The sequence below is a fragment of the Prionailurus bengalensis genome, chromosome B1, assembly GCF_016509475.1.
Source record: "Prionailurus bengalensis isolate Pbe53 chromosome B1, Fcat_Pben_1.1_paternal_pri, whole genome shotgun sequence".
NCBI lineage: Eukaryota > Metazoa > Chordata > Mammalia > Carnivora > Felidae > Prionailurus > Prionailurus bengalensis.
In genome coordinates this window covers 6146771-6159242 of record NC_057344.1, presented here as the reverse complement: position 1 = coordinate 6159242, position 12472 = coordinate 6146771, and the positions used below count along the sequence as shown (strand labels likewise).

Sequence of the window (12472 nt, the reverse complement as noted above, 5' to 3'; positions counted from 1 at the left end):
GTGAGAACCAAAGGGACAAGGCTCCCACCCAGCATGCATGTCTCAACCCCACGTTCTCCAAAAGCCCCCGTTGGTGAGGTAAGGTGATCAGCAGGTAGGAGCCAGGCAAGGTCAGATGTCTGAAATATTAACTTCCATAGTGGGCAAATAAGGAAGTGAAACCTGGGATAAGACAGGGTGAAGTATTATTATGGTAACAGGTAACCAACATTCACTGGGCACTTTTATGTTGTTGTTGTTTTTGTTTTGTTTTTTTTTAATGCAGGCCTAATACCAAGTAAGAGATGAGTAGGGGGCGCCTGGGTGGCTCAGTCGGTTGAGCGTCCGACTTCGACTCAGGTCATGATCTCGCAGTTTGCGAGTTCGAGCCCCGTGTCAGGCTCTGTGCTGACAGCTCAGAGCCTGGAGTCTGCTTCGGATTCTGTGTCTCCGTCTCTCTCTGCCCCTCCCCTGCTCATGCTCTGTCTCTCCCTGTCTCAAAAATAAATAGAAAACATTAAAAAAAAAAAAAAAAGAGAGAGAGATGAGTAGGTACCAAGTAAAGATGGGTTATCTTTCTCTAACAAGATATCCATGGAAGAGTAAAATGTCGGTAACCAGTATCATAAAGTGTGGTGGTCTAACGTAGGGGCATACAGAGATTGCCATGGAACACTTCCGAAGGAACAGAGCATAAATACTAGTGCATGCGTCAATAAATATCAGCTGAATAAACGTCAAAAGGTGCTTTTCCCCAAAAGGAAAAGGTTAATGGCCCTGCCACAATTAGGAAGGAGACAAAGACGCAGGGAAACAAACATAAATGCAGCCACAGGGTCACCAGCTCCCTACGAAGGCACAGTCACGGGAGGCAACGCGTTGGGGCAGGTACAAAATGTTGTAACAGGTGCAGGGACAGTGGCTACAGCCAGAGCTCAGGGAGCCAGATGTGTGGTGTCACATCCACTACTCACATGCATGCGAGACGACCTCGACAACTTCTCTCCCTACAAGTCTATTGCTCTCTCTACCTGTCATGTGGTTCCTTTCTGTTTGGGGAGTCCATTTCTTTTTTTTTTCCTGACACAAACCAGAAAGCATCGGTAAAGAAATCAAAGTTTCTACCACTTATACCAGACTTCCATGGAACCTGTGTAGTTTGAAACTTCTTTAACCACTACCAATATAAGGAAAACATCACTGTTTCTATTCCTTGGGCCGAATTCGCCCCTCGTGTTTGGCCTCAGTATTGGGATGCCTCCGTGCACCCTATGGGCTATCGCTGCTTCTTTTCAATTCGTTACTTGTTTATCAGGGCAGTTTTCCTATCGTGTGGAAATCAGGTTTCACTATACGTGCGGCATAAGATAATGACTGACTAGTTTTAAATTTAAGCCAAAAGAGCAGATGCTGAAGAATCGAGACATTTTAAACCCTCCTTACATCATTCATCCCAGCAAACAGCGTGATGAGAAAGCTGTACACAGAGCAGAAGCTGGGTTCTACAGCTGAAGCACAAAAGAACGAGAACCTTTCACTCCGATGGCTTCCAATCAAACCCTGATTAGCTCACAAATGAATTATGTTTTGGATTCTTCCCCTCCTGCCTCGTGAATGTTGATTCACATCATAAGACATCAATTGTTGGCACACCCCACACCCTCAGCCTGAGAGAAGCTGTTGGCATTTTCACAAGCAAGAAATGCATTGGCAAAGTGGTGGCAAAGCTTCTTCGACAACATTAGCTCTCTTTCGTGAATGTAACCAATGCTCTCAGTTTTACTGCCAGAGTTTTCCAGCATCCATCTGTATAATTAACGGTTTAAATAAAGCACAAGCTGGACAGACTAGTTTACGTGACATTAACCCAGAGTAGAACATTATGATGTAGTAGCATTGGAAAGTTTAAAATAATATTTTCACACACCAACCTTTTGGCCTCTCCCTATTTTCTTTGATTTCTCATGAGGTCTGGCGAGATCCTGACAGCCCTCCAATGAGCCATCTAACACATCAGGCCTTGCTGGTCCGTTTTTAACACCTGGAACCCAAGAGGATTTGAAGATTAGTTAGAACTTCACATGGACTGAATACTAATGCAACTTAACCAAAATAAAAATTTAAAAATTAATTTATGCACACTGGTAACACCAAAGTACTATTCTCTTAAATAAACACTGCATACGTCTTGCTCTTTGAAGGTCTATTTAGAATTCTCAGTTTATTCCACTACAATCTCCCCAGTGGAATTCACTTAACTCAAAGGTCAGGAATAACTCTGCCTGTCAGGTGACAATGTACCAGTCCTACGGTATCCCATCCATCCAGCAGGTGATGCGAGAACATGTATGCCCACACCTTATGCACTATTCAAACTCCCAACTTGTAAACTTTTACAAACCCAAAGAAAGTAGTTCTCTATTAGAGGAAATAAGTATTCTCAGCTCTGGGGTCAGATTTACCCTAGAAAACAGTCTATAGTACAGTACAAAGCTTTAGGTTTCCATCTGCAAGTGACAGATGATTCTATACCCTACAAATGTCCACCTTAGACCAGCATCTTGCCATGAAGACACATAGACCAAAAAGATATTTATCAAGTGAAACTGATTTCATTAGATGCTAAACAGTGTAGAAATCCTACACAATGCACAATGAAGTGTGAAATGACTACTTGCAATTGCTACAACTTTATAAGGTGCTCCTCTCCTCTCTTTCCTCCCAAAATAGTTCGCCTACTGTGTGACTTCGTTGATATTTGGAAGGAAGACTAAAGAATACTAGCTACCACTTCTATGGTCTCAACAGGATAACACGTAGAAAAGGCGAAAAGCAGCTTAGGGAACACTTATGTCCCAGCCACAGCCAAGTGATGGTAAGCCATCCCACACAACCCACCATCACCATTATCCAACTCATCAGTCATTGATGCTCTTATCAACAATGCCTAATCATCAGGGGTTGCCCACTGGAGAGGCACACTGATCCTTCTCTTAGGAAGCTTACAACCCAACAGACCAATGTCAATACTGAAAGTGAATATAAGGCAAAAATAATCTACATGCCATAAGAGGCAAAAATCATATAATGTGAGAATGACTGCTTTGCAAATATTTCAAATAAAATAAAAGGCTCTAATAAAACAGATGCGGTTGACTTTGGAGGGTCCGATTTGAAAGTTTTAATCGTCTTTCAAAAATGGGATTCTAGCTGAGTGAAAACACATGCACAACAATGGTTAAATACTGTCTTGAATTCAAACTAATTACTGTTATTTGCAACTTGAACCCTAAAAATGTTTTAAGGTCAGGTTCTGATCCACTTTGTACTAAACCCTAATACTAAATCCCTTTTGGAGACTGAAACCAATCACATGCGGACCCCACTAATCTCCTGGAAGATCTTCGGTATTTGAGGTGTATTCCACTTCTTTCCCGGCAGGCTACAGACAGACCTTACTTGAGATGAATTAGCGGGCCATGTATTGTGCAGTTTACAGTCTGCTCTAAGATCCAGCCATGCTAAGTTTCTTTCACTCATTTTGAAGGTAAGGGTATCTATCTATTTACGCATTACTTTCCGAGACACTCAACCACCACTTTTTGAGAACTTCTAATGCCTACGGCAGGACATGGATACAATGTTTTTTAAGATCTAAGATTATGAGTAACTAGAATAGAATATTATTTGTTATCCACCATTCAAATCGGAAGTTTACTCAGAGCAAGAGTATATGAAAATAAGAAAAGCAGAGGACTACAGATATAATTTGGAAGCCAATGCACCCCTGTTGTTGCACCACGAGTAAGTATGCTGCTTGCTAGAGTATCTATGTCAAAAAGATTGTGTTACAGCCACATGCCTCAGTGCTAGCCAAGAAACAGACTGTGAAGCGTTTTGTAAACAAAGATCTAAAAAAATGGATCACGGACTTTTAAAACTTAAGGCTGATACTGCTAATGACACATTTTCATTTTCATACATCATGTAACAACAAAACGATACGAGTTCAGATCTTCCTCCCCTTAAGATGGGGTTACGTCCTGATAAATGTATTGCAAGTTGAAAAAACTGGAAGTCGAAATGCACTTAACACGCAGTCTACAGAACATCATAGCTTAGGCTATGATTAGCCTAACCAGGCTCAGAACACTCAGCAAGAGGCTACGTACAGCTGGACAATAGTATCTAACACACAGCAAGTGATGTGTTGACTCCTTCGTGTAATTTAACGAATACTGTACTGGAAATGACAGAGAGAATGGCGGTATGAGGGGGTGGCTGTCAGTATGATGGCCATTGACCATCATGATTATGTGGCTGCCTGGGGGCTATGGCTCACTGTGCAGCGCCCAGCGTCACAACAGAGTGTGCAAAGAGTTTCCTACCGCATATCCTAGCGGTACACTGCATATCGACAGCCCCAGGAACAATGCAAATTCAAAACTCTAAGTATGGTTTCTACTGAATGTGTGTTGCTTTCACACAGTAGCAAAGTCAGAAGATTATTAAGTCAAATCATCCTGAGTTGGGAACAGGCCTGAGTTCTTGTGTGATTATGTAAAAGAACATTTTCACAAGCTCAGCTATGGCAAGTTGCTACTATGTTGTCTTTAAGGATGTTTCTGAAAAACCACAAGCAGCTGAAAGTGCAAAGTAATTGTAAAAGCTGGTAGAAGAGAGAGGCGGGTTGTTATTCCTTTCCACAGCCCAGCAGCATGTTTCCTTCCCAGCTTCCTGCTCTCCTGCCCGCCCACCCACCGCGACCCCCTCCCCCCATGGCTCCCGCCATTTGCTCCAAAGCTGGTTTCTCAAGGTCATCAGCTCTCCTCTCTCTCCCAAGGGTGGTCTGAGCACGCCCCACAGTCATCCACTACTCATTGGTCCCAACTCCATGCCTCTTGCCAGGAGGCTTGATACACCCAACTGCCTAACAGACCTCTATCTTCAACGTCTCCGAGAAATTTCAATTAACACAACCCTGGGCCCTGTGTGACAAACGTTTTATCAGCCATCTACGTATCAAGGTTGTAAATCCTAGACTCCTGTCTCTCTCCTCACTGTCATCTCAACTTCATGACACAAGTGATTCACTTAGTTTTCAAAAAGTGATCAAATACAGAGAGAAGAGACCAGAACTTTTACTGTTAAGTTACACTGCCCGGGATTTCAACAATTAGAAATTTGTTTGGGTCAGGGCGCCTGGGTGGCTCAGTGGATTAAGCATCTGACTCTTGGTTTTGGCTCAGATCACGATCTCACGGTTGGTGAGTTTGAGTCCTACATCGGGTTCTGTGCTGACAGCATGGAGCCTGCTTGGGATTCTCTTGTCTGACTCTTTCCCGCACATGTTTTCTCTTTCTCTCTCAAAAAAATAAAATAGAATAAATAAACATTAAAAAAAGGGAATTTGTTTGGGTTAACAGTATCATCAAAATACAAACACACCAAGGAAGGTTGGAAAGTGAACTCATTCACTTCTCAGTGTGAATGAGTTAAGTCACTACCTCTGCTGCACCTATCCGGGTTAAGAGGTGGTTTTGATACTAAGTGAAAATAAATCACTTTGGAGGCAGAACCAGGCCAAGGCAGCATAAGGACAAATGTATATAACCTAAGTGCTAGGAAAAGGAAAGAGACGAGAAAATGGATGTTGAGACAACCATTAAACTCCTTAGAAGAAACCTGGTCCGTGTGGTTGTTGTGTGCAGGGCGGAGGCCTAATAAGAGATACACCCTTACTTCCAACACCTAACCTCCTGCGAACTTTACTTTCCTACTTCCAAGACACAAGACTAATTAACACTAGTACGAGTAGTACATCTAAGCACTCAGTACTGATTGACACAAAACACTCTGCAAAATCAACTACATCAAAGATGAAAAGGCTTCTGAAGCCTTTTCTGATTCTGATTCAAGAATCCATACATTGGACAGGTACAACCACACCCCTAAATCTGAACAATATCCTCCCAGGGAATTTCTTCTGAGTCTCTAAAATCTTAATATTATGAGTCATTTAAGAACAACCTGGAATGCAAAGTCTTAAGACTGTGGAAAGAGCCTTCAAAGACACCTAGGAAAAATCCTTTCCATATAGACTTCTGGGGTTTGGGACACATGCAAAATATTGATGTGTTCGACACACAAAAAAACTCAGCTAACAAAAGAATATATATATTTTTTCGTCCAATAAAACATCAAGTTCACTTTACAGATACAAAAACAAATCTAATCATGATCATCAAAAGTTGTGGAATTTTTTCCTTCATAATCACTATGAAGATCATTAAAATTTATTAAAAATTTTTTTTAATGTTTACTTATTTTTGAGAGAGACAAGAGACAGAATGCGAGTGGGGGAGGGGCAGAGAGAGGGAGACACAGAATCCAAAGCAGGCTCCAGGCTCCCAGCTGTCAGCACAGAGCCTGACGCGGGGGTCGAACTCACAACCTGCGAGATCATGACCTGAGCCAAAGTCGGACGCTCAACCGACTGAGCCACCCAGGCACCCCCATTAAAATTTATTTTAATATGTAAACTAATGTTAATACCATATAACCTTTCCCACAGGGAGAAATTTCTCCATCTTTTTAATTCCCTGATACTTGCATATAGATTATCTTGACTGTATCTTCCCTACTTGTCTTAGTTCCTTAAGGGAAAGGGATAGAACTTTACAGCAACCTTACTTCCCTTTGTATTTATCCCAGTATCTGGGACACAGTAGGTGAAGAGTAGTCATAATAAGGAATAAATGAATAGATGAACAAATCAAACAATCAACAGGTTGTAACCCCTTCCTTACGGCCAGCCTTTCTGTTAAGGCTGACTAACCCACACTGAGTGGTTGGGTTGCTTACCTCCAGTGAGTGTACTGGCAGGTCTGGGAGAGAGGGTTGAGAGAAACAGTCTTCTCAAAACATGTGTATTACTTGAATTGTCAAAAGGTGCAATCATTACTCTTCAATTTAAAATATTTAAGGGGCACCTGGGTGGCTCAGTTGGTTAAGTGCCCAACTCTTGGTTTCGCTCAGGTCATGATCTCGCAGTTCATGGGGTTTGAGCCCTGTGTTGGGCTCCGCACTGGCAGTGTGGAGCCTGCTCAGGATTCTCTCTCTCTCTCTCTCTCTCTCTCTCTCTCTCTCTCTCTCTCTCTCTCTCCCTCCCTCCCTCTCTCCCTCCCTGTCTCTCTCAAAATAAATAAAATTTTAAAAAATATTCAAGAAATACATGTTTATGTACACCTATGTATTTGATACAATAGTAATTCATAATTTCTCTTGAATGCTCAGAATATGTGAAATATTGAATATCTAAATGCCTATGATTTGAAGGGCTGAGTTCTTATTAGGTATATGTGAAATATTTTTAATTCAATTTAAAAAAAATAGTATATCTCCTACTGATTCAATGAAATGTAAAATACGTCAGTAAGATTATCAAACTTTCTCATTTGGTTGCAAAACATACCTGAAATAAAAAAACACTTCTCTACCTTAGGATTATGAATTATGAAGAAATACACAAAAATGCACCTTTTATAAATCACATAGCATTTCTGCCTCTAAACCCCATAGTGAACCATATTAATCATTGTCTAAGCAGACACTACTATTCATTATGCCACTTCTTCCTTCAAAGAAAGGATGAAGCCTTGTAATTCCTTCCCAACCAAGAGCTATACAGGCAATGGCCCCGAACCAACTGAAGTCAGCACAGACACCATTTGTTATTTCCATCTCTGGGATTAATGCACTAAGACAGAACAGTGCTGTATTATGAAGGCTGTAGTGCAATTTAAAATATCTACTTCAGCAGGGACTGTACGATATGAGGTATGTGTGCTAATTTACCTCCATCCAAACACCCACTCCAGTGGTCAGCTAACAGGTTAACAAATACCACACTCAAGAGACAACTCCTAGAAATCTTTCTGCCCAATTATTATTAGACCTTTTGCTAACTGGCAAAATGGATCAAAGAAATGAGTTATACTTAGTGGGGTCATCAGTTTGTCAATCAGCATAAACCTTTCTCTGGTTGAATCCATAGATTCAAGAAAACTGGACTGGCTAATATATTATAGGGGGTCCCCCCACCCATGCATGAATAGGGTGTAATAATCAAGCAAAAGCCACAGCTTGTGTTCCTGGGGGTGATAATATCCAAGACTTGGTCCCCTAAATGGCCGTATGACAAACCGCAGGGTCAAAGTACATATGGTGGCCTGATGCTGACGAGGTTACAGAAACGTCACCCTAGAATTTTGTAGGCAGCTCGTATGTATTGCAGGCAAGATATGGAAGGTTCATCTGATGGACAAGACCGGTGAATTTAGCATACAGTTTGCTTTGTGGACAGTTCTCCACCTACGTGCCAATAAATGTTCAATAAACGTCTGTGTGTCTGAGACGAGGAGTGCCAACTTTCACAGCTTCCGACACTTGTATTACCTATGAAAAAGAATCCAATAGTTGTACGTGACCAAACTGCTGGGATATGGCCCGTGTCTGTAGTGACAGGTAAGATTTTTTTCAAGCACAGCAAAGAAAAAGGTTATCCATTGAACCAGTGGACAAGAGTGAAGGTGTGGCTACGAAAAGAATTTCCTTCCGCTTTTGCCAATGGCCATGTGGCCTCACTGGAACCCCCTGAGCCACCTTTGCCATTGAGAAACAAGTAGGAGCTGACTGTGAGCTACTTCAAGATGACCAGGCAGCTACTTGGCAATTGAAACCAATTTCGGGAGGTGGTCGGAAGGTCCGTGGTTAGCGGTGGCACGGCTGCTGGAAAGCCGTCTCAATAGGTGAGTCACGTCAGGCAGCTCTCTACACTTTCCGTCCGAAGTGAAAACGTTACGTGACATCTCCATCCCATGCAAATTCGACGTGGACAGAACTCCTGCACCTGAGCTGCACATATTTCCGGGTTTTTCAGACCCCGATGCAAGAACAAAGGGAATTTATTTTGACGTCCACTGGACTGCACAACTGACAAGCTTCCACCTATCTTCGTTGGAAGTGACTAATTTGCTGTGTAAGACACACTGAAAGGCACGTATCAAGTGAAAAATCTCACAGATTTCCATAAATGCCTTATATACGATGAATGTGCTTGATGAAAACCATCTGCTTATGGGCTGATATCAGTATCTGGCCATACCTATCTGTCTGAAAAGGCGTGTTCGAAAGGAAAACATAAAATTTTATTGTACATCTGCCTCAATAAATGTTTGCAATCCATTCTGAAGATATGAATGCTCCATCTGAACCCCAATCAAGAGAAAAGTAATTCCTCTCCCAAAAAACAGAATTCTGTTCTTCTCATTAGGCCTGTATTACTGCACTCAAAATATTTGAGTTTTGTCAATAAAAATTTTGTAAAAATGTCTTTTCTTCTCTTTGTGTAAATAGCCACGTGTCTTGATTTTGCTTTCTGGTCCACAAAGCCTGAAATAGTTACTATGATTCCTTACAGAAAAAATCTGCGGACCCCTGAAATGGACTAACGAATGAAGTAAATATATTGCTCTATTGATACTGATATGGAAATATCTGACATTTTAAAAAAGCAAACCTGCGGCGCCTGGGTGGCGCAGTCGGTTGAGCGTCCGACTTCAGCCAGGTCACGATCTCGCGGTCCGAGAGTTCGAGCCCCGCGTCGGGCTCTGGGCTGATGGCTCAGAGCCTGGAGCCTGTTTCCGATTCTGTGTGTCCCTCTCTCTCTGCCCCTCCCCCGTTCATGTTCTATCTCTCTCTGTCGCAAAAATAAATAAACGTTGAAAAAAAAATTAAAAAAAAAAAAATTTAAAAAAGCAAACCTTACGGCAACGAGATGATATAATCCTATTTTTGCAATAAAATCCCTTTGTAACATCTACCCTCACACCCTCACTGGGCACCCTCACACACACACACAGAGTCTCGAAGGAATTACAGTGAACCGGTGACAGCAACTGCTTCTAGCAGATGCTCCACAACCAGTTGGTTCACGAAGCATCCAGGGTGACGTGCAACTGAGAAAGCCCATCTGGTGACTCCCCTGTTTAAAACCCCAGGGGCTTCTCAATCACACTTCAAAACCAAACAAAACCACTCCAAGTCTTGTCAGGTACTAGAGCCCTGGGGATCTGGCTCCTGGCCATCTTTCTAGCTCATTTCCTCCCAGGCTTCCTTCAGCCCAATGAGCTGCAGCTGCACTGGCCTCGGTGCAGTTCCTGCAAGCACTTTCTACCCCAGGGCATTTGTACTTGCTGTTTCCTCAGGCTGAAACATAATTCAAGCAGTCATAGGACTACGGGCTCTGCGATGTCTGGTCTGAGGTCTCAGGTCACCTTATCTAACTGCCCGCACTGCTGTGGTGCTGTGTATCATCAGGCTCACTGATTGACGTCATGCTTGCCTTCATCCACTGCGTCTTCCTCACTAGAACATGACCTCTATGCAGGGCACACACTGTTTGCTTCTCTGACATCTTCCAGCAAACTAGACAAGTGCCTGGGACACAACAGGTGCACAGCTAAGAGCTGTCATGGGAACTCACAGGAGGAGGTACCCGAGGGTAGGAGAGCAACACTTACTCGAAGCAACTTCTGTTACTGCGAGCATATACTTGTTTACAAAATTGTTCATAAAATTAGAGAATAAGAGTCTAAAACGAAAAAATTACTGGTTAATATGATTTCAGAGATTATTTAAAAAAAAATTAAAAGTTTCTCCCTCTGTTCCTGTTCTCCTCACGTTTCTTACTGACTCTTTCTGTAACTTGTGCTTGTAACCTTTAGTGCCACCTTCTACCTTCCATACCGACAAGCGCAATGAGTACAAGTGAATTGAAAGCAGAAATTGAAAAAAGACTTTTATTTCAACATAGAAGGCTTGGAGGTACCGCTTCATGTACAGAGTATTATTCCTGCTCCACAACTGAGCACACAAGCAAAGTCTAGAGTAAGCTGCAGGCTCTGTGCTTCCACCCCCGTGGTAGGTTCCCAGACAGAGGTGGGACACCGGCTGAGCTGGTAACAGGCAATTTAAACCCATCAGTGGGTCTTGATTTTATCACAACAAAACAAAGGGATTTGATTTAGGCTAGACAATACAGAAGTCTCTCCAGCCCTTCAATGCAATGATTTTCTGTCTTTGTGGAATGACATCAAACAAAGTGACCCTACAAGACATCCTTACATTAGAGGGCATAGAACGTCTGTTTCTCGGAGTGAAGTTCGGTCACACCAGGGCCCTGGCTGCACGCCGCTGTGCGACAGCCCACATCAGATGAGGCCGACATCCGCAGTCCCCTGGAGCGCCCAGTGCTGGCCCCTCGGGGTTTTCCACGTGCTCCAGGCCCCAGGGGACTGTGGACGCGGGGGAGAGTGCTACAACATCCCGCCTGCAGGGACAACCGCGCTCTTTCTGAACGACGTCAGGGCTGCGGGGTGCGCCTCATGTCTGCAACCAGCCTTTCGTCCCCCGAATTTATATTTTCACATCATTAAATATTATTCAAAGGCTTTAAAAATAAACAAGATAAAAACCGAAGAAAATGAGAATGTAAGCTTTAAGAACAGGATACTCTTAACTACCAAAATAATTCTATATATCTACTGTTTTATATTAACCTTAGAGTCAACATGATTTTAAAATAAATATTTTGAAAACACATACTGAGGCTAACACAAGATATAGTTTGTCAAATGTTATATATTTTCGGAAAGCTAAGATATTAAAAATATACAAAATTAATCCTCTGTGAGGCTATTCTGGGGACTTTATACCCAAGGAAAAGATCTACAGCAGTGATTATTTCAACCCCTGTAACTTCTGCATCTTGAGAAGGTTAGTTAAAATCATAGGGTAAGCAAACAAATAATCAAGGATAAAGTTAGTCTTATGGAAATTTCAGCTTCATCTTTCGGTAAACATGGTTAAAGTTCAAGATTTCATCACTTTTGATTGCTGAAATTTATCTGTGCTTGTAATCAAAGTGTAAAATAAAATGTCTTCTCTTGTTGCTACTTTTGCTACAATTACACAGTTTATTACGATGGCTACAGTTAAATTACACACAGAAATAAAAGTCTACTTAAATCACAGCTTAAAGCAAACTAAATAGAAGCCAACGAGGCCTGTTACGATAAACTTACCCTGAGCAAAAACGTTAAAAACATTTTTCTTTATAACTAACACTGCCCCAAGTTTCTTCAAAATAAATACTGCTAACATATTTCCACAGTTCCTTTCTCGTACCTTCTCTTTTCCTGGTGGAAGCAATGCTCACACCGCCTTACTATCCTTCCAGCATCAAGAGCCTCACTCCTGTGAGCAGAGAGATGTTCAAACCCTCCGTCAGAACGCCTGTCTGCACACCAGCCATGTTCCAGGAGGAGGCTGCATGCAAACAGGGGAGCACCTGCTCTGGTTGACTTCGCACGTCAGGCTTCACTCACTCGTTACCCACACGGAAAGGCTTGGAGAAACGTATTCCTAACAG

General features: G+C 42.3%; 1 protein-coding gene across 3 annotated transcripts in view; it reads right to left on the bottom strand.

Moving 5' to 3' along the window:
- The window catches only part of MCPH1 (microcephalin 1), a 275139-nt gene that overhangs the window by 207807 nt on the left and 54860 nt on the right, over window positions 1-12472 (bottom strand). For all 3 annotated transcript variants that reach the window (XM_043557464.1, XM_043557483.1, XM_043557473.1), the window contains one exon: window positions 1911-2020. In XM_043557464.1, the coding sequence (XP_043413399.1) occupies window positions 1911-2020 (110 nt within the window). The remainder of the gene's footprint in view (window positions 1-1910; window positions 2021-12472) is intronic.